General features: G+C 42.1%; 1 protein-coding gene across 1 annotated transcript; it reads right to left on the bottom strand.

The window, feature by feature from the left end:
- Positions 1–750: 750 nt before the first annotated feature.
- LMCD1 (LIM and cysteine rich domains 1) lies at positions 751–22,831 on the bottom strand. The gene is made up of 6 exons (XM_069966644.1): positions 22,737–22,831; positions 13,312–13,400; positions 6,325–6,580; positions 4,425–4,730; positions 3,945–4,160; positions 751–1,605 (listed from the first exon to the last, which is right to left on the bottom strand). Exons 1-6 carry the CDS (start codon positions 22,761–22,763, stop codon positions 1,456–1,458), a joined length of 1,044 nt encoding a protein of 347 aa, XP_069822745.1. The 5' UTR covers positions 22,764–22,831; the 3' UTR covers positions 751–1,455.
- Between the last annotated feature and the right edge of the window lie 421 nt (positions 22,832–23,252).

Here is a 23,252-nt window from a genome sequence, read left to right as displayed (position 1 = left end):
ATGATAGAAAATAAGTTGTCTGCTTAACTATTCAGTCTATAGTCCATACTTTAAAGGGAACTCTATAACAGACATGAGCACTGAGCCGCCAAGCCAGCCACTACAAAATGTACAGAACTGAGAGATATACAATGATCTCATAATAATGCAAGGCTGTGTTGACATAGTGCAGTTTTTCAGAATACATATTATTGTTTAAAATTTAACAATAGAATAAGACATAAGATAACATTATGAGTAAACAGACATATACATCATCTGGACATTGCTAATTCTGGATGATAATGGATATTTATGGCAGGAAAATACTGGATTCAGCATTTTCTGTTTGTTTCAAATGATATATCAGTCATCGCTGTAAGGTTATGAAGCTAAATAACATCCCCTATAACTTCAGTGGTAATATCTTTTTCCATATGTCTTTCCTGCCCTATGTATACTTTTGCAATGAATTGCTCTTTGTTAAAAGCATTATCCTATAAGAGAAAAATTGCTTCTTAGAAACATTGCCACTCTTGTCCTCAGGTTGTGGGTGGTATTGCATCTCAGTTTAATGAGGTGAATGGAGCAGAGAACCTGAGGAAATACCACATAGAACCTAAGGAAAAGTGTGGCGCTGTTTTTAAAAGAAAGAAGCTATGTTTTTCTAATCCTGCATAACCTTTTTAATGTAATGCATGTCCAATACAAAATAAATTTACAAATATTTAATAGTTATATGTCCACGTCTGTGGTGCAGTCCTGTCTGTGTAGTCTGATCCTGCAATTATGTGCTATTCTATTTTATCACCATTCTTTTCTATTATCTGAAGGCTATCATGAAGAATAGCTAGATAAATAGAATATGATAGCAGGATCTGTAATCTGTTTGTAATCTGTAACCATGAAAACACATGCATCTGCCTAGGAGCTTCCTACACATAATAGAAGGATTTGTTTGAATTTTTATTAGTTTTAAAAGCATACCCATACTCCAAGAACAGGAAAAATCTTCGTAATTGCAAAACTGCAGCTATCTTTCTGATACCATTGATTAAATTATATGTAATTTTTTTTAAAATCAACACAAGTTCCCTAGTTTTGGTTTGCGGTGTGCACATATCCATTGGTTACTTATTGACTTTGAGATGTTAATCTGGACTTGACTCCTCATGGCTCACTGCCTTCACTAGTAACAGTTATAACAATACAAACATAGAAAAATAAATAGAATATCTGTTAGTATTCCAGTATTTGGCTTTGAAATTCCTAGTCAGGGCCTGGTAGTGGTGATCTCCTGAGATGTACAATAGTCAATCACTGATGACCGCACCTTCAGTGAATCCCAGTTCTAGAAGTGATGCTGTGTTATGTCCAGACTGGAGAGACCTGGATGGTCAAAGGATGATGATGGAACTATTTCGGGCAGATAGAATCCACTGGACACCCCAGGATCTGAGTGCAGGAAGCCTGGATCTAATGAGCGGCACTGTTACAGGCGGCACATAAGAGCAGAGCTTTGTCATAGGGCTTTCCGGTGAGTGACTGCTCACAGTTGGTACATGTGAAATGCTCCAAATGCCATGACATCCCCTCATGCTGCTGAAAGTGCTCTGCGAATATAATCTGCAGGAGAAAATTACAGGATATATACATATGAAGGAAGCAAGTCACACATAAAAAAAAAAATCTTCATGCTCAGATTCATAGTGTTTTCATATACTGTATATAGAATCGAAGGTGTGGGGGCAGTAATATATTAGCTTTACTCCAACACGTAAGAGGCAGTGTTATAGAAGTTATACTCTCGTTCTATAATGCTGCAGTCTATGTACAAGAATATAACTACTATACTGCCCCTTACGTACTACAATATAGCTACTGTAATACTGCCCTCTATGCCTTTGCCACAATGAACGGGAATATGAATTCTAAAGTCACATATGAAAATTCTCTTTCTTGCCCAGATTTATATTCCTGTCCATAGTAAGAGAGCAGTATTATAGCAGTTATCCAAAATATAAGCATAGAAAAATGAAAGCACTCACCTAAAAATTACTGCAAAAACTGTGTTTATTCTCAATAGATCGTGGAGGGAATCAGTGCAGGCGTGTACCCGGTGTAACTATGACCGTAGATCAGGTACATGCCTGCACTGATGCCTTCCTCCCTTCCTACAATGTATTGGGAATATTGAGTTTTTGCAGTAATTTTTGGGTAAGCGCTTTTCTTTTTCTACCCTCACATTTTGAGCTGTTACAGGCTTGCTGGATTAAGCACTCCCTAGCTGCTGGATCATAAGAAGTTCCTCATATTCTTTTGATATCGGTCTATAGACATTGCAGTTTGCACTTGTTGGTTATGGATTGATGGTGCTGGCCAATAGACTACTATGGGATTATAGCAGTTATATTCTTGTACAAAGTACTGTGGTTCGTGTTAAACAAGTTATTGTTTTGTGGGCAGTATAATAGTAGTTATAAAGTGCAAAGGCAAAAGTAGAAAGCACTCACCCAAAATATTCTTCAACAAATTGGTGTTTATATCCATAGAAGGGAGGGGAGAAAAGTTGAGTGCAGGCACACACCTGGGACCTCGGTTTTGAGCTGTTCTTCCAGCCAGATAGCCAGACAGACAGGCAGTCAGCCCCAAACGACCATCCTAGTTGCATGCCTGCCCTCAACTTTTTGCCTTCGACTAAGAAATAAACATTAATTTGTTGCTTTCTACTTTTGTCTTTGCGCTATATACTGGAAATGATTGCGTAGATGAAGCACCCCCTAGCTGCTAGGCAAATTGCCACATATACTTGAACTGTTAGCCATATGCTGAGGATCAGCTGGAACGCCACTAAAGGAGGTAGTATTATAGTACTTATATTCTTGTACATATGGACAGTATTACTGTATAGTAGATATATTCTTGTACATAATGGGCAATATTATAGAAGTTATATTCTTGCACATAGGGAGCAGTATTATAGTAGTTATTAGTGATGAGCGAATAGTGAGATATTTGAATATTCGATATTCGTACGAATATCCCTCGAATATTCGATCGAATGTTTGATCCCATTAAAGTCTATGGGAACAAGTATCCGTTACTGAAAAACATCTATTTGGCCATTTGGAGGGTAAAACCGGAAGCTGGGGGATTTGAACGCTTATCGAATATTTATCGAATATGCGTACGAATATCGAATATTCGAATATCTAACTATTCGATCGAATATCTATTCGATTGAACAGTATTCGCTCATCACTAGTAGTTATATTCTTGTACATAGGGGGCAGTATTATAGTAGTTATATTCTTGTACATAGGATGCAGTATTATAGTAGTTATATTCTTGCACATAGGAGCAGTATTATAGTAGTTATATTCTTGCACATAGGAGCAGTCTTATAGTGGTTATATTCTTGCACATAGGGGACAGTATTATAGTAGGTATATTCTTGTACATAGGGGGCAGTTTTATAGTAGTTATATTCTTGTACATAGGATGCAGTATTATAGTAGTTATATTCTTGCACATAGGAGCAGTATTATAGTAGTTATATTCTTGTACATAGGATGCAGTATTATAGTAGTTATATTCTTGCACATAGGAGCAGTATTATAGTAGTTATATTCTTGCACATAGGAGCAGTCTTATAGTGGTTATATTCTTGCACATAGGGGACAGTATTATAGTAGTACAAAATCTTATTATGTTTTTGCATATGGGGGAATATAAGTGTTATATACTTGTACTATGGTAGATGCTGTCTCCTGCATAGGGATTTAAAGTAGCATTAAAGTACTTATATTTCTTTTCATTTGGGGGCAGTATTATAATATATGCTTTTAGTTACGTTAAAGTATACATATAGGACAGTATTAAAGTGGTTATGTTCTGATACATGGTGGGTAGTAGTTTTATATAGTACTTGATTCTAATTCATTTTTTGGGTTCACTGTCCTTACCTCATCGCATCCACTGCAGCGTGGCCTCTCACTTTCACAGTAATGCCTTCCACACCACAGGCGATTACCTTTCCAGAAATATATTAGGTTCACCAGTGGCTCTCTGCACTGGCAGCACACAAAGCAGGCTGGGTGCCATTGTTTCTTGTATCCTGCCCGGTCAGCATAGACAGCTGGAGCATCAGTAGGCATTAGGTGCTGGCAAAACTCACACAACTAGAAGAATAAAGCACAAAGTACTGTAACATGTTTCTCTGTTTAAAATTCTGTGGATAAATCTGTTTCTGTGCCCTCATCGCTGCCCCCTTATGATTAGCAATTGGTGTCTAATTTGCCTAATTGTACAGCAATATTAAAGTGAGACATCTATGAGAAATCTGGGTAATAATAAGCTAACCTAATGGGTGTTAGAGGAAGACAGGTTCGGGAGAATTTAACATTCACCATAGAAAAAACCAATGTAGAGACTATTGTACTCACATAGTCTTTCTTGTCAGCAGACTCCTCTTCTATGTTATTTGCAGTCTTCGTGGCATTGGGTTCCTTTTCATCTTGTTTAACACTACAAGGTAAAGCCACCTCTGCCACCCCCATCACATTCTCCTTGTTGTGCTTCACAAATGCTTCCATAACTGGCTTCTCACTCTCAGACAGCCCTTTGCAATATTGGGGATCAAAGTCATAGGCCGGTAATTGCTTCACTAGCTGTAGGCGTCGATAATGTGCCCCTTCTGTGCCAGCTACAGGCTGCAGCTTCTTAGGGATTAGTTCCATATAACACATGGCCTGGAGAAATTTAGATTAGTATGAACATAATTATATTATCTTTGCTTAATTTGAAGCACATGTACAAAATAGATGTGCAGCCAAAAATGTTAGTTAAAACCTGCAGAATTTTTCTTTTTCCTTTCCTTGTTTCTATAAAAGTTAACTTTCTCCATGTTTGCTAAGTAAGTGGACTCTTACTTTTGCTGTCATTATCATACTCTGAGCCAATCACGTCTTTCCTCATCTGCTCCTCCTCCCCCCTCGCTGTGTGAAGCCTCACAAACTGATGGAGTAAAACTGCAGCTGCATCCCCCTCCTCTTCCTTCTCGTTCCTGTCAACCATTTACTGTTTAATTCTAGACATATTTTTGTAACTGAGGAGATTATTAATAACAAAGAATTTGCTGACAGGGAAGTGGGAACTACAGGCTGCTGGAAGGTTAGAAACATCACATAAAGTGGCAGACATCAGATGAGGACTGTGAAAATGCCTCATCCTCAGCTTAGTACGTCTTTTGAGCCTGCTACAAAATTTATTTCCATTGGCCACACATCTTTCTGTGTAAACAAGGGAAGTGCAGCCAATAATGATAAAGGGAAACTGACAGCACAGATATGTATATATTGGGGTCTTGGATATTTATATATCTGTGCTGTCAGTTTCCAGATCACAAGCAGTGTATACTTACTATCAGTGCTGCTTGTGATTCAGATGCTCTCCCATCTTTGGCTGCTGCACTATCTGCAGAACCCCTCTCCTCCAAAATGACTGACAACTAGGGATGGTCCGAAACTGCCGAGGTTCGGGTTCGTATGAACCCGAACACTCGGCATCAGATTCCCGCTGTCTGCCCGCTTCGTGCAGCGGGAGGACCGCGTGGAAAACTGGATACAGCCTATGGCTATGGCTGTATTGCAGTTTTCCAGGCGGTCTTCCTGCCGTATCCACCCTCTCCACGGAGAGGGCAGACAGCGGGAATCATTGCCGAGAGTTCTGGTTTGTACGAACCCGAACCGAACTCGGTTTGGACCATCCCTACTGACAACCAGTGGAGGCAGTGCCTGAAGATACAGTCCGCAGCTGGAGGATGGAAGAGCTAGATGCCGGATCACAAGGTGGTAAGTATACACTGCTTGTGATCAGGAAACTGACAGTACAGATATATACATATCATAGACCCCAATATATACATATTCATGCTATCAGTTTCCAGGGCTGCATGAACGATACAAGGATTGTCTGTGTATCTTGCTGATCGGTGCTTGTTTGTGGCCACCTGCGGGCGAAAACTCTATTAGGGTGAAAAGATCCTAAGTGTAACTTGTTCCTCACTATGATGCTGTTTCATTCTTTTCTGCTCACGTAGTACCTTGCAAGCTCGGTTTATCAGTAACCCCATCTTGTACCATAGTGTGTAAATCCTCCCAACTCAGTGTTGCATGTTTAGTCCAGTGCACTTTCTCCAGCATTATTTCATGGATGCAATGTGAATGTACATGCATTTGATATGCTGGTGACAGAGGACTAAAAATTGATGTGTGTTCCAAAAGTCAGATCTTACTGTCACAGGTGTGACAAGCAGCATGAGCAATGAGAGTATGATGCAAATACCAGTTTTTGGTTGAGTCCAGGAGGAGCCCACTCATAGGTGACCGTAAGGAAGGTGGGATCTTTTCGGGAGGTAATGGGGTTGGTGATGATCATACGATTCCTCTTGTAGACCCGCACCCCTTCGCTTCCTTTTACACGTGCTGTCAGTGCTGAGTAACGTGTATCTGAGAGCAGTTGGCCTATCCTATGGTCTTCTTCTACTTCTGAAGGTAGAGCATGGTCCTCACGGGGACAATGGCAGAGTTCACACGATTTCCTGCAGCAATATGAGGGTGAAATGTAAGCTGTAATAAAAGAGTAATTATATTGGATCTACAGTATGTAACTTATGAGATGACCTTTCTACTTGAGAGGTTGCAAAAAGTATTAATAACTTCCATAGCAGTGCCCATAAGGCCTGCCACCCAGCTATCCACAGGCCCCATGAACATATAAATCTGCACTGTGATAGAAAATATCAAGCACTGCTCTCTTTGTCCACTAGCTTGCCTCTGTGTCAGGCTTCACTGTTCTTATAGCTCCATATAAGTATAAAGCTTTAGATCATTTCCTTATTAAAATATCAACGTGTGTGGAGAAATAGAATAAAAACAATAACATAAATATATATAAAACTACAAAAATACTGCAGTTACAATGGACAAGCACGCCTGTATTTGTGCCCTTGTTATAGCATATGGCCATGTTCACATGCTGTAAAATAACGGCCTTTTTCATTCTTCAGTGAGTTGGGTCACACAATGTATAAAATAACGGCCGCTGTTCGCTGTCAAACTAGTTCAATTGATAAACTGATTGCACTAATTACAGTTAGGAGCGCAATCAGTTTATCAATTCAACCTTTTAATTAAAGACACACCCAAAGGGTCATCTATGACTTTGATCTAGAATGATGTTCCATAGCCGTTATTACAATGATTGCCACTGGTAAACATGCTAAACCACAGACGTTGTTTGGTACTGAAACCGATGGTTGTTATTTTGAGTATCAAATCACGGCTGTAGGAAATAGATGTGTGATCATAGCCTATAAATGAGTTGGAATGAGTACTCTTAGATTCCTCTCAAATCATACCACCATTCAGTGCATGTATAATGCCACCATAAAGTGCAAAATAAAACCACCATTCAGATACTATAAAGCTGCAGTGAATGCAGACAGCATGGCCCCTAGGGTCTAACTAGAAATTGTGGTTGAAGGGTGATTTGGTAGAGGCTTTGATGTAATAATACACTGAGTAGTTCAGGAGGCTATATCTGGAGTGTCTTTGAGGGTCTACAATGAATATACCATACGTTTCCTAGCAGGAATGGCTTTTCCAGGTTTCATTATAGGAACGCTGGTAATGACTGTATCACATATCCTGTCAGCATCTCCGGCAGACAACACAGATATCTGGGGGTGACACAGAAGCTTTGTGCTCCAGATTCCTAGAGCCTCCCACCATAGTGGAGATGCCAACCCTGACCTTTATTCTTATCCAAAAATTCCATACCTCAGACCCAGACGCTTATTTTATCCCCCTCACTTTCCGTCAGAGAAGTCCTGGTTAATGCCTGGGCTTTATGTTCACTCTGATGGTATGAGGACACATCACATGTGCCGCTTTTATTAATATCCCAGGTAAATCTGAAAAGCCCATGAAATGGTACACTAAAGGCAACATGTTCTGTAATGGCTATAACATAAGGTCGATGTTTTCTTGTTTTAACATAGAATATACCAACAAAGATTTAACTCTAGACCTGTGTCTAACTACCTTTGCCAAGGCAGAGTGGGTTTTTGGTGCCCTAACTTGCCCTGGAACATGGGCACATGCCTCCATTGACTCCCTAGCTACACTGGTATGCACCACTATAGCCAGTACTCCACAAATTGCCAGTACTATAAATATCTTAATTGCAGAACGACTTCATCGTAGAACCAATAAACTCAGGGTCTGGTGTACCCTTAATCCTGGGTTGAAATCTTTAGAATAGGCCTCAATCCCTGTTCAACAGGTTCATGACACCCAGAACTCCCACCAATTAGCTGTTTGGGCGAGCCTCAGCTCTTGCACATACACAATGAATGGAGCCTAATCATTGTTCATTAAAGTGAATGGTAGCAGAACTGCAGTAATTCAGGGAACCTGCTACACATTGTACGTTCCTCCTGAGCAGTTGATCAGCGGTGAGTGCCAGGTGTCAGCAGACCAACTCTCAGAAACCCTTTAAGTTCCATACTGCCTACTGGGGCCCAGGTTTAACAGCACACATTTTAATTCTTTAAGCTACACCACTGCAGACCTAGTAGCATTTGTTGTAACTTCCCTTTGCCTTGCTTTAATATTAAAAGGGTTTATATGTTCAATAAGAATTTTTTGAAAAATCCTGAAATCTTGTTTTCATACTGGCCGCTAAGCCTAATAATAAATGGCCACATCCTGTTCTGTAGATATCATTTCCAACATCATGTTATCCTCATGGCTAATATTACATTGAAAGGTAAGACCTAGAGATGAGCGAATATGATTCGATTGAGATGATATTCGATCGAATATTGTGGTATTCGAAAGATTCAATCGAATAGTGTGGCGAATGCGCTGGAAACTTCCGAAAGCCCTCCCATCGCAGCTGGCACTTTTTTAAATCCAATCACCATGCAGGGAGGTTGTGAGGGACCCTGGGAGTACGCACGCATCGCAAAAATGGCGTCTACTCTCATTAAATACTTGGCTCCCACTTCTCGACTGCAGATGCGCTTTCAACCCAACCAGCGAAAGATCTTGGAGCAGGGAGAGATAGGTTTTTAGTAGCGTTTTGGTCAGGCAGGCTTACTACAGAACCCAAAAGTCCTTTTAAGGGCTAAGATCTGTTCCAGAAGCCCAGTAAAGGCATGTGATACATACTGTTCCAGTAGTCCACTAAGGGCATGTGATACATACTGTTCTAGTAGCCCACTAAGGGCACATGATACATACTGTTCCAGTAGCCCACTAAGGGCACATGATACATACTGTTCCAGAAGCCCACTGAGGGCAAGTGATACCACACAGCAAAAAAATCATTTTTGAATCCAAAGCACTTCTCAGTGCTACTACATAGATCTTAGCAGCAGCAGCAGCAGCAGCACATTGGAATCATGTATTTAAGGCTGTGCAAGAAATACAAAGGAAATGTGTGAACAATGCCGTAAGTGTTCCTAAAGCTTTTGCAAATATTTTTCCTTCGCAACTGCGGAGAGTGGCATTATACTGTGATTTTGGGGTGTTTGGTGCACCCAGGAATGCTCCCCCTACTGTCCCAGTGTAATTCCGGAAGTGTTGGCATCATCTAGGGGGGTTTTATGGGGGACTCGGTGACCTCCAAGTGGTCGAATTTGGATTTCCAAGTGCCAAGAAATTTTTTCCCTATAGACTATAATGGGATCGAATATTCGTTCAGTGACTATTCGATTCGAATTCTCAAAAGTAGAGTATTTCCCTACTCGCTCATCTCTAGTAAGACCTATATAATGTATATGTAACCCAGCATCCATAACAACAATAGATGATGTTTACAGCTCACCTCCTTCTCCACCCAGCCAAATGTATTCTGCACAGGTCATGGAGCATGCTCACAAAACTCTCCTATAGATCTCTCTGAGTCATCTCCTGTTCACATGTTCTTATGGTCTATGTATCACCGTATATGCCCATAATTTGTTGTCAATAGCAATGTTTGTATTCACTGGCAGAAAAAAAAGATCTAGGGTCGTGATGGCGAACCTATGACACACATGTTAGCATGCTGAGAAGGACGGCAACGCCGCAATGACAGCAGCCACAGCCTCTGCCAGTGCTCCCTGGTCTGGCTTGTCCCACATACCCTGCCCCACATGCCGCTGGACGCGTGATCCAAGTCACTTGACACTCTTTGCTGATTGGATGCATTTGCCACATCCTGTTGCAGCGACGCCATGCTCCTGCATGCCTATGCAAACAGGGCACTCCCTTCTAAAGAACGGACTGGACCAGACCATTCTACAAGTCAGTGAGTATGCGGTGATGGATGAAGGGATGGGGGGGGAGTACTGGGGTGTGTGTTCTGCTGAAGGGATGGGGGCAGGGGGACTGGAGGTGTGTACTGGTGAAGGGATGGGGGAAGGGGACTGGGTGTGTGTTCTGCTGTAGGGATGGGGGAAGGACAGGGCATGTATGCTGATTAAGGGATGGGGCAGGGAACTGTGGGGGTATGCTGGTGAAGGGAAGAGGGCAGAGGGACTGGGGGTGTATGCTGGTAAAGGAATGGGGGCAGGGTGTGTGTGCTAGTGAAGGGATGAGGGGCAGGGGGACTGGGGGTGTATGCTAGTGAAGAGATGAGGGCAGGGGGATTTAGGTTGTGTGTGTGCTGGTAAAGGGATGAGGGGCCAGGGGGACTGAGGGTGTATGCCGGTGAAGGCATGAGTGGCCAGGGGGACTGGGGTTGTATGCTGGTAAAGGAATGGGGCAGGGGGACTGTGGTGTATGCTGGTAAACGGATGGGGGCAGGGTGTGTGTGCTGGTGAAGGGATGGGGGGCAGGGGGACTGGGGGTGTATGCTGGTGAAGGCATGAGTGGCCAGGGGGACTGGGGTTGTATGCTGGTAAAGGAATGGGGCAGGGGGACTGTGGTGTATGCTGGTAAACGGATGGGGGCAGGGTGTGTGTGCTGGTGAAGGGATGGGGGGGCAGCGGGACTGGGGGTATATCCTGGTGAAGGGATGGGGGCAGAGGGACTGGGTGAGTATGCTGGTGAAGGGATAGGGGGCAGAGGGACTGGGGGAGTATGCTGGTGAAGGGATGGGGACTGGAGATATTTTTGTTATTTGAACTATAAAATTATGGGGGGGGGGGGGAGGTTGTCAAAGTGACACACCACCCGAGTTATGCTTGTTTTTTTGCCTCATTTTGACACACCAAGCTGAAAAGGTTGCCCATCACTAATCTAGGGCATGGTGAGGGACTATTTATACAGCAATAAAGTTTTGTTTCTATATAACTGGAGAACTGTAAGAACTTTTTAAAACCAATGGAATTTTAAATCTGTCACCCCTAGTTATCTAAACGTAGCCTCTTCCACCCTATTACATAGTCTGCCACTGGTCACAGCCTGTCAAACACACACAGACCCAAACCTTCAACCTCCTCCAGCCCACACTGTATCAAAACCTCAGAGTTAATTGAGGCGTTTACATGCTGCAATTAGCTGAGCTTGAAGACCTGGCGGTATTTTTTTTTCCGACCATTCGCTCATTAGTTAGTAGTTTTGTGAGTTTATCGCTCACTTTGCGTCAGTGATCAGCCGAGCGTGCACAAGACCCTCTAGACAGCTGGTTGAGTACTTGAAGCTGCAGATTAAAAGGACCAGCCGGGATAACAAGTCAATATGTTTCCCTCATTTTCAGAATTACTTATAGAGCCAGATACGCTCCATAAATTGCTTCATTATTGAGCCGTGTGATTGATACAGAATATTCATTTGTCGTGCGGATTCCTGTTCAGCATGTTTATATTCGACATGAATAGGAGCTTGTTTCTGCTTCTGCTACAGACGATCATCATTAATAATTCACAAAGAGTCTGCTGAAGTAGCACCAGGATCGTTCACTTTCATTTGTCATATCGCAATGCGTTTGTTATAGTGTTTGTTTATTTCAGTTTAATTTTGTACTTAGTCTTTGCCGTTATGGCGTCGTCTAGCTGTGATTATGACTCCTGTTCGCTGCTTAGACTCGTCACTGTCTAATGTCATTTATTTTCTACACTTTACTCAGAGCCCCAAAAGAGCAACCACAAATAGAAATCATCCCTTACAAATATAAGCATTCAACTTATTCATTCCTGAGAATACAGCTCTTATGTGATTTATCACCTAATAACAGTACCAGGCAAAGTATAGATAGATGGCAGGGCCTACTAAGCTTGGTGGGGGTGTCATGGGGATCTTGATAATCATACTGAAACCCATGTTATATGGTCATACAACATACAAATAATCATACCATGCAATAAACATTGTCGTATGTTGGCCAAATAATATTCCCCTACGAATGCCTAAATAACAGTTCCTTATAGCATTACAAAGTATCATAGTAGTATGATATAATGGATAAGTCAATACTGCCATACAGTGCTCAAGTAATATCAACGTGCAGTGACCAAACTGCATCTTTATATATAAAGTCCTGGGTGGTCCTTTGTAGTTACAGGCCAGGTTCACACTATGTATGACACAGACCGTTCTGTGACTCGGCCGTATCACATAACGGCCGGTGTCAGTAAAGGTCATCTTGGCCGGTACTGTAATACCGGCCGGATGAACTTAGCCGGAGCCGCACTTTACCTTGTCTACTTTGTCAGTCTTGTGCGGCCGCTTTTCAATTAATAGCGACCGCACAAAGCTGACATGTCAGTTTCTTTTGTGGCCGCAAGGAATCGTAGCCAGAGTTTATACAGAGTGTATACACTCTGTCCGGGACTCCATTGAGATGAATGTGATCGGCAATTTCATTAAATAACGGCTATAGTTGCAAAACTGCAACTACGGCTGTTGCTTAATTAAATTTTGTGAACATAGCCATACACTTTATTAGGGGGTTGTGATGCAGTTTGTGCGATCACACAGGTCACATATACCCAAAGGCTGGTCCTGCATGTCACAGCAAAGGGTCTGGTACGCAATGGTTACACAGTCACCTGATGCCTACTCTGCTTATTGTTGCATGTGCTGGGGATGGAGCATTACATAGGCAGGGGTGAAGATCCTTCTGTAACCTACCATACTTGTAAAGTAAGAAACAGCTGAATTTTATCAACTTGACAGAAGGATAATTCACCTATTCAGACTGGGAGTTTATTCGCTAATAACAGCAATTACGAATCCAGATAATATCTCAGCAGAAGCCAGATGTATTTTCTGATCATTTCTCATTTGTCTGATCTAATCCATTCTTAGTGTGCAGAACGTCACTATATAATGACATTACCTCCAGGAGTGCAGCTGGAATCCGGTGCACGACCCCTTACATCTCAGGCAGGGAGGACCCCTTTCTGCGCCCTTCATTCCCAACGGCATCTGGAAAATAAGAGAACACATCTGGAAAATCAGTACAGTTAGCAGGCGATTGCTGTCATACTGTATTTGTTCTGAGATTTTATGTGATTGGGCATTTTTGTATGAGCTACAGGTTTGAAGACCTTCAGAAATGAGAACATAGTTTTCTAGGACTCCAGGAACATTTCTCAATAGTGTCCTCCATTGTCTACACAATCCAATTGCCTCCATCTCCACCTTGGTCCTGCCCTCCTACGTTATTTAAATGTTAAAAGAAGTTACCCTGCTCAGGTTCACACAGCTTATGGTAATGAGTGTTATCTCCAGACCCCATAGCAGTGCCCCTGAGTTTACCCTCATATCATAGACAGTTAGTTACCAAGATCATCCACCTGATGCCTTATGTCAGGTGGAATAACAATGATGGAGGAGGAAGAGAATGTTCCACCACAATTTAATTGGTGCAAGATAATCAGATAGGCATGTGCTAATCTGCCTCACCTGTCCCCTCAGGAGGGAGGCGCTATTGTCAGACCATGTTGTGCTTTGTGGAAGGTATTAGGTCTCGGCATTCAAACACAGTCGACTGGAGGCTAAAACAGCACAGTCCAATGGTCCCAGGGGCTTAGGCTGTTTAGCTAAGATATGTCGTGTCACATGAATTCACTGCAGCCGTCAGCTCTGTCACAGCAGACAGAAGTAAGCCTGGCAGCTTCTCTGGGACCTCGCAAGACTTTACCAAACCAGGGAAATGGACGTAGAGTCCTGTTTCCTTTTTAATAAAAGAATTCCTCTGCGTGCACTTAGTGCATTCCTTGCTTATCACTGCTCTTTTACTTGCTTTGGGAAATGGAAGAAGGAGGGCTGGTGATAATCCTGTGGGCATGATGAAGAGAAAAAGTAGACTACAGTGTCATTTACAAACTAGAATATAGCAAATGCAGCTGGGAATTATTATATTATGTGCTTCCTTGCATGAAACTACAAGGATAACGGCTACTGTTTTTCTAAAACAGAGCACCAAGACTTCAGATCTCTTTCACACAACCTTAGAGTTACATGATAAACTTTTTGCTATGTGTAGCCACCACCAGGGGGAACATTAGGAGTTTACTGAAGACACACAGTTAAGTCCAATACAAGCTGTATACATCTGTATACGGTGATCTTCCACTAATGGTGGCCGGTACCAGGCAGCTGAAACAATGAGTAACTAAAAGTTAACTTATACTTGCTATAGATAATCATGGTGAGATGAAACATTTGACTGACCAAGTGTGGTAAATCAGTTTATTAAAAAGCAGGGGACCAGTTGGTTGTGAATAGGTAGACACAGTAACTGGAATAATTTAAGAATGCGCCAGTTCTGCATGGTGTGCTAGCATGGAGGGGACAGACATAAGGCACAGACTTAGGGCTGTATTACATAGCACGATTTAGAGGAGGCAACGAGCTCTGACCTGTTAGTTCAGTGCTCGCTTCTCCCTCATTCCCTACTTGCTGCCTGTGCTATTATGTGCAGAGACAGTAAACGGGGGGAGCATCGGCGCTGTGGGATGGGCTGCCCAGACAATCCTGTATGTTTTCTCCTCAGCTTCCCAGACACTTTAGGGGGCTATCAGCAGATTAGATTCCCATTTAAGAGCAGCATAGGAGTACGCCAGTATTCAAAAATGCTCCGCAAAAGCCTTAGCTTGTTTGTAAGGTACTTTATTGGAATTCACCAAGGAAGACAAGAGGCTCCTGTTATCACACACATGACACCGGAGGGCGCTTCACAAGGGGTTTGGCGCTGATTGTGTGGATTAAATACCAACTTACAACTGCGCTGTGTGACTGCCGCTTCACTTCCACCATTATAATTGGATTATCTCTGGATACTATTTATTTTTCCCATTTGATAAGCTTTAAATAGCTGCTCATATTACGCTTAGACATGCTTGATTCCTAGAAGAAAGTATGTGCCCCCCTCCCAGCTTGTTCTGGTAAAATAGGCTTGGAAAATGATTATTATTATATTTATCTTTCATTTACCTAATGGCTATATCAGCTTCAGTACTGTGCCACTAGCATTACAATGGAGCACAATAGGCCATACAATGACAGAAGATATGACGGCTCTAATCGCCAGAGAAAGCATAGCAATGTCTGACAATGGAAAGAAAACATGAGTGCTTTCTTCCAGAAATAGCAGCATGTGTTCCTGTGGCTACAACAGTACACACAGCCCATGGACTACTAAATTCACTTGCAGGGCCAATATGTAACTTATTTTGCTGCTTAGATCCGCTATTAATACTTGGGAGCCATGTAAATACCTTTAGTCATTGTGTAATGAAAGGTTCTGAAAATACTCTTTCTAATGGGATGTTCAGATCACGTTTCCCCGGCTTATACCGCAGCGTACTGACAGCAGGTCCATTGTGTTTAATGGCCCAAATGTATTCAACTAGATAGTGACTATATTTGGTCCATTTCCCAACCTTATATGCTTGCAGCAGACCATGCCTTATGAGTCAAGATAACAGTATATGCTGAGGAAATGGACCAAACATAGTCAATAGCTGGTCTATTGAACGTAATGATCTGTTGCCAGTACACCATGGTATACATAAGCCTACCTTTTTCACTGGCTGCTGACGGATACCTTTGTAATGGGGAAACATGATCTAACCATAAATTTTGTGTTTAAATTTCCAACCATGTTTTGCATTTCTGCTTGTTTTCAGTGAATGGAAACCCCAGCAGTTTACTCAGTGGCATCATTAACTGTCTGTGTGTTTGTTATGCCTTTTTTTAACACTTAAACAATTGCAGTTAAAAACTCTACAGGCAGGTAACCAATCTGAATGACTGTGTTGCATAAGTATCTTTGCCACCTGTAAATAATAGGGTATTCTGCTCAAACATAACTTTTCATATACTGCTGCCCATGGTGAGATTAACAATTCATTCCATACTTGTTATTATCTATTCAGTCTCCTTCCTCAGTTCTGAGCCGCTGCTTTCTGTTGGGAAAAAAAAAATCTGTGTGTGAGCTTTTCTCTTTGTCTGCCCCTCCTCCCCCCTCCCTTCCGAGATTGCTGATGTAAACAAGTCCCTGACTGGCTTTATCTGCAACGTTATAGCTTTTTTGTAGTGCTGGGAGGGTTAATCATGTTGCTGATTAACTCGCTGTGATTAATCCTCTTGGCAATAAAAATTAGCTATAAAGTTGCAGAATGGGACTTGTGTAAATCAGCCATCTGGGAAGGGAGGGGGGGAGGAGGGGGGAGACAGAGAGAGAAGCTCACACACAGTTTTTTGTGTCTTCAGCAGAAAGCAGCAGATCAGAACTGGGGAAGGAGACTGAACAGATAATAACAAGCATGGAAAGAATTGTTAGTTTCACCATGGGCGGCAATATATAAAAAAGTTATGTTTAGGTGGAATTCCCCTTTAATGCTTATAACCCAATTTGGGAACCCCTCTAATCTATTACCCTCAAATGTGACTTCAGCTGGAAACACTATATGGTATAAGTAATAGGTCAGGACCTGACTTATTTAATTTGTCATAGTTTGTCAGTCTACACCTCCTCTCAACCCTTGGAGTTGTCATTTTATGTGTCATCTGGACTGATACGAGACTACTCCACTTTAGTCCTTAAAAAAACTGTTGAAATGGTTTACTTCCTCAAGCAGCCTGCTAATCCCTATAGGCCCCTGAGAGGTGCTGAAGCTTTGTGCTGTGACCCTATACTGACTGAGATCTGTCATCACGCCTCCTCAGTACCCAGCAGCCTACGGCTTAGAATACAGGAGCCTCAAGGTCCCTCAAAAATAAACAAAGATACAGATACATCAAAGCCAAGTCTGAGACCTGTCAGCTTCCAGCCATTAGTATAGGCTGAGTGCAGCGTGACAGCTACTATGCTGCAATAAAGACATTAGAAAGTTGGTTTGGTACAATGTGTCAGTGTAGACTGGAGTCCAGCACAGCAGGTTTGTGCTGCTAATGTGTCACAGAGGATTACCTAGTCTGGATACATTGTAACAAATCACCTGTGTGTGCAGGAACAAGTCTGTATATTCAGGGTATATTAAGATGTTTTGGTGCAATTTCTGCAATGAAACTCTGCATCAATTTACGGTTCAATACACATAGGCCCAATACATTACCACATAGGCCCAATGCATTAACATGTAATCTATGCATGAGCAAATAACTAGACTATGAATATTTTATACCAGCCTGGGCTAATCCTAAAGGGTATAGACTGCAGGGAGTGTAAGGTGTTTACCAGCTCAGTGACAGCAGGACACCACAAAGAAGCAAGCAAAATAAAATCCAGATCAGTCAACAGCAGCTTTTTGATTATTAAAAAGTGTCCAAAAACAATTTAAAATAATCTGTTACAAAGATGGTGGATTTTGGTGGCTTGTTGACCCAGGGGCCAATGTTGATCATAGGTGGAGCATCACAATGGCTCCAAAATCAATTCCCTTTCTACCGCTGAGAGAAAAAGTTAATTTTTAACAACAGATAAGAGTGCTTTCATGTACGCAGTTCATGGGTTCAGCACAACGTTCTGCTTTACAATCGCAATAATACATCTAGGGATAATTTACTATGCACAGTGCCCCATTTTGTCTGCAGTTGCTCCAGTATGCAGCATGTATTGTATGCATTAGTAAGTGCACCCCTAGGTTTCCAAAGCCATTTGTCTGCTTGGTAAGTCTCCATATTATGCTGGAAGCAGCCTGGCTCATACAATGGGACCTGTGTGCTTACAGCAAGGGCAGAAAGTGGGAATAAAGCTCAGGATTTGCATCTGGAATCAATTTCTTGATAATAATGGAGCAGGGAGGACCAACCTCCTCCAAGCCTTCCTGGCAGCAGCTCCAACTCTCCATCCGGAATCATGTACCTGGATTCGGATGAAAATTCCTACATAATTGAGAAATTTAGCTGGAGGTTTGTGATCTGAGGCTATGGATTATTCTCCATTCTATCACTGACCTGGAATATTTCACAGTGTGACACTGAGTGATCACAGATACATTGGAATACCCAGGGGCAGTCATATTCCATAGACAAAAAGACTGCTTGCAAATGAATATAGTCACTAAATGTATCTTAGCCTAGCCTTATATATGATGTTGTCTAATGATTCATTGTATCTAAGCTTACCATACCATCTGCTGAGCTGCCGTATCTATGCCGAAGCTATAATAATATGATAATCTAAGATGTATCCAATCTGGATGTGAATCTATCCTCAGATTGTGTATCTAAGCCTATCATTTATAATACTATGCTGATGTATGCAATCTTATTGTGCGTAATACTTTTTGCTAAGCCAGTGAATCTAAGCTTATCACGTGTAATTCTGTTTGCAGAAATTATGTATCTAAGCATATCATGTTTGATAATGTATATCTAATTTTATCAGGTGTGATACTGTCTGCTGAGCCACTTTTTCTAACTCTTATCTATGATGCTGACAGCTGGGCTGATGTATCTAAGCTTCTCAAGTGTGATACTGTCTCAGAGAACGGCACTTTTCTTTATTTTCCTTCTTGCTAAGGCATTCTACATCCAGGAGAACTATAATACTGTATTTATTTAGAGCAACATCTGTTCTTGCCATCCCGGCGCCACCGACATGTTGCCTGATCTTGTTTTGCTGTGTCTGACATGAGTTTTCATGTTCAGTTTTTCTTGCCTGAGGTTCCAGTTACAGAGTCATCTCCATTCAGCTTCACAGAGTAGCGTTATTTTGATAGGATTCATTTACAGACTGGGTGCGGCTACCTGCCCAGCTCCTCACACCCTGAACCAGTGCCAGAGCCAGTTTGTCCACATGTTTACCAGTCTGTGGATAATGGAGACTCGGAATCTGTACCCAGAAGCTGCGAAATACAGGACAGCTACTAAATAGCTATTATAGGTGCAAGTCACCTATAGTGCAAAACTGCACTAACTGGACACAAGCAGTCAGGGCTCTGCATTTACACCTGGATCAAATACATAACAACAAATAATCAATGGAACCTAATGTAAGAAGAGCAATGATCTAATAATAATAATAATAATGATAATAATAATAATAATAATAATAATAATAATAATAATACCACCACATATACACTGAGCTTGTGTCTGACCACAAGAGAGGCATATATTATTTATCTAGTTCTATTGCTGAGTGTTGGCCTGTGCTATACTCCAGGGGTGCCCTCACTATTCTGCTGGTGGTGTCACTGTGTACATACATTACAGCTCTTTTACACAGTACAATTATCGCCAGAAAAAGCGTTCATAGGAACATGTGTTCCCAATTATCGGCCTATGTAAAGGTGCAATGAGCCAACAAATGAAAACACACTTGTTAATTGGCTTATTGCGACCAATAAAATTATAATTACCGGCCACATATCATCCTGTGCTGTCTACAGTGATGAGCTTAAAGGGCCATGCAATCCATTCAGATATGTGAAGGCTCTGCAAATGTTGTTATACTCTTGGTCTGTCAAAAACGGCTTCTGATTCTGATTACAACCTCCAGAGCTGTATTCACTATTCTGCTGGAGCAGTCACAGGCATACATATATTGCTTATCTTGTATTAAGGTGCAATCAGTCATGATGAATTACTCACCACAAATCTGCAGTGAACCGTAGTGCAATACATATGGATAGAGAGTTTTTAAGCGCCATCTACATGTTTTAAACATTTCCCACATGGAAAAAACAAGCAAACTGAGGATTTTTAAAGTGCATGCCAAAATATGTACACATTAAGGCTATGTTCACACTACGTAAGTTCGGCAGGAATCATGGCCGTTGTTACAACAGCCATGATTCCTGCAGTACTTACATAGTGCTGCAGGCTGAGGGAATCCCGGATGAAGTGTATACTGGTAGACTGGTGCAAACTGGCCACAGCAACCAATTAAAGCTCCTCTTTCCTTTCACCAGAGCTGGAAGCTGAGCTGTAATTGGTTGCTGTGGGCAGTTTGCACCAGTCTAAATTTTACACCCTTTGATAAATCTCCCCCATAGTATACACTCCAGATGGGATCCCTAGCGGCGCAGTAGAAAACTGACATGTCAGTTTTCTGCGGTCACTATTCAGTGAATAGCGGCCGCAGAAAACCCTGTCAGTGTACACAATGGAGCGGCTCCGGCGATTTGCTCCATTGTGTGCTGTGGGCCGGGTCACGGAACGGCTGGTCTCTTACAGCGTGTGACAATAGCCTAAGGCATATAAACCACAGCCAAAGAAATAGCCAGACTATTAATTTTATGGCTGTAACAATAACAACAACTTGTGCACAACAATGGCAAGCAGCATATTGCCAACAAATGACACATCCCTAACAGCTTAGTTAAAGGTGTATTGCCATGTGAATGTGTAGTCCTTTATCCAAAGAGTAGAGAATAACAGACCCCAAGAACAGGGACGCAATTGCCCCACATTGAATAGAGTGCTCAGCAAGACTGCATGGCCGCTAGCGCTCCATTTATTCACAATGGGGCAGCGGAACCCCTTTAGGTGCCAATAACTCAGGGACAGATGACCGTACAGTGCCTACAGTAAAGCGGAGACTTCTCAGAATGCAAATCTACCTTTACATGCACCCTTTTTGCTGCAGATTTTACTCTGTGGATTTTAAGCTGCCGATGTAAGGGTATGTACACGCTGAGCAAATGGGCCGGATTTCTGTGTCAATTCTTTGAGCGGAGAGCTGAAGCAGGTGGAGAACTCTCTGCCACGTAAATCCGCCCTATTTGCTCAGTGTGAACATACCCTTATGCTGTGTTAATCAATGTACATAAATGACTGAACATAGCATCAAATATGCAGCATGAAATCTGCAGAACACATGGTAGGCGGACATTTCTGGAACTAACTCTATTACTATAAAAATAAAAAAGGAACCATACTCCCCTTCCCCTTTTCCCTGCAGCTGCTGGTCTGGTGACTTCCGGGTTTTGCTGTGCTTGGCTGCTTCCTACCCATTTAGCCAATCACTGACTGGGACTGTTCACTGCTAAAGATAGTGATTGGCTGAGCACAGAGTTCCTGTAAGGAAGCAGTGGAGAAATGGAGCTGTGGGGAACAGGGCAGATTAGTATGGTCTCTTTCTTATTTCTACAGTATCTGAATCAATGAGAAAAAGTCTTTGTGCCACCAAAATACCTCTTTAACTTAGGATGAGTACAGTACGATCTTAAGCTGTTGTAATATTATTTGCCATTCAGGGTCTTCATACAGCTGTCAGAACACTCATCCAAGTAAGGACTTCTATGAAGAAACTCATAGAAATAGACACTAAAACATGGAATCATGTCCAGTCAATCCTCAATCCAATGCTGGATCCCTGAAATTGGATGTGCTATCAGCACATGCAGTATGAATAGCCGCCATCATTCTGATTAGTAGCTGGTCTTCCCTTTAACTTCTGCTTGGTCTATGTAAATTAATGGCTGACAAATTGCTATGGATTACAGTCGGTGCAGGTGCAAGGTAAAAGAAGGGTAAAACCCATGGCGGTACTAGCAGCCATGTAGAGCAGTAAATTTCTATTATGGTACGTTATTATTTATACTTATCCAGAATCCTTCTCCTGAGAACCCTTCATACTGCTGAAGTGTTTGCATGACATACTGCAGACTGCGGCCATTCATTTCGATGAGACAGGCAGGGAAAACATGGAGAAGTGCAGCGGGTAATATTCACCAGTTACTTATTACTACAGTGGACTGTGGGTGAATTATTTTACTGTTTGTGTCATCTTCTCTCTTCATGTCACATTTTACTTTACTGCTGGCAGGTATCTAATCTCATTACTGCTATCTCACAGGGGGCACATACTTAACCGCAGTCTATCTAAATCTTTATTATTTCTGCTTCCAGGCGGTAAATCATTCTGTTATATCTGCATGGAGGAAACCTGGGAAATAATATGGTTGCCGCATGACGGGAGTTGTAGTTACATAGTAGTTAAAAACCCTGAGTTGCTTAGGATACAAAAAGCTATTACAGAAGTCTTCTTTTGTCTGGGAACAATATCTGGATTGTTATGCTGGGACTTTTAGTACCACAACTTATTTAGGGTATCACTATACAATAAGAAAAGACTTACAGGTATCATAAGGTTATGTGTGATATCTGGGAACTACAAGTCTCTAAACCTAGAAATACATTTCTATAATGTTGTGCTGGTAGTTGTAGTTCAATAACAGCAAACAGCAAGGTGATATATCAACACAGGTAGGTTTGTCAGGTTATGCTGGGAGTTGTAGTTTTACAACAGCTGGAAGTTATGAGCTGCAGCTTGTTCCATGTATGATGGAGAACAGCACTCACCTTCTGGTTCCCAGCACTCAGCTCCATCTCCTGGGTTGTCAGGGTTGTCACTCTTCTCCCTTCTGCACTTCCCCTCTGAGCTCCCACTAGGGAGACTGATTCATGCAACTTTAAGCTAGGGCTGGAACTCCTTGTAAAACTCCAGCAGCCAATCCCCAGCCCCAGGATCTGCCTCACACCCAATGGAACTCTAGACTGGGTGTCATTTACTTCTTTTCCCTTCTGTTTAACCAGGGAACACCCAGACTGTGTGAGTGAGCTCAGCAGCAGCAGCAGCAGCAGCCCAGGAATGCCTGATTCACACTGTCTGCTCCCATCAGCCAGACCCCAGGGCTGCAGCTTCCTGCACCAGGGACTCTTCTTCCTTTAAAGGAATTACAGTCCTATGTGGTCAGCAGTGATCCTGCTGGACTACCTGCTGGATGACTGCAAATCACATACCAGGAGAGGAGGAGGATGGAGTTCTGTGTGGTTCACATGTAACAGGCTTAGATACAACAGCTTAGTAGACAGTAT

The sequence above is a fragment of the Dendropsophus ebraccatus genome, chromosome 4, assembly GCF_027789765.1.
Source record: "Dendropsophus ebraccatus isolate aDenEbr1 chromosome 4, aDenEbr1.pat, whole genome shotgun sequence".
Lineage (NCBI taxonomy): Eukaryota > Metazoa > Chordata > Amphibia > Anura > Hylidae > Dendropsophus > Dendropsophus ebraccatus.
Note: the sequence above shows the minus strand (reverse complement) of the source record. Positions and strands in the feature narration are given on the sequence as shown.

Excerpts from the sequence above, each read along its gene's own strand:
- LMCD1 (XM_069966644.1), bottom strand. The coding sequence starts at position 22,763 with ATGGAGCTGAGTGCTGGGAACCAGAAG. Across the intron at positions 6,581-13,311 it reads TTCCAGCTGCACTCCTGGAG|GAAATCGTGTGAACTCTGCC; the intron begins GTAATGTCATTA and ends ATATTGCTGCAG. Across the intron at positions 4,731-6,324 it reads CTGGACTCAACCAAAAACTG|GCCATGTGTTATATGGAACT; the intron begins GTATTTGCATCA and ends AAATTTCTCCAG.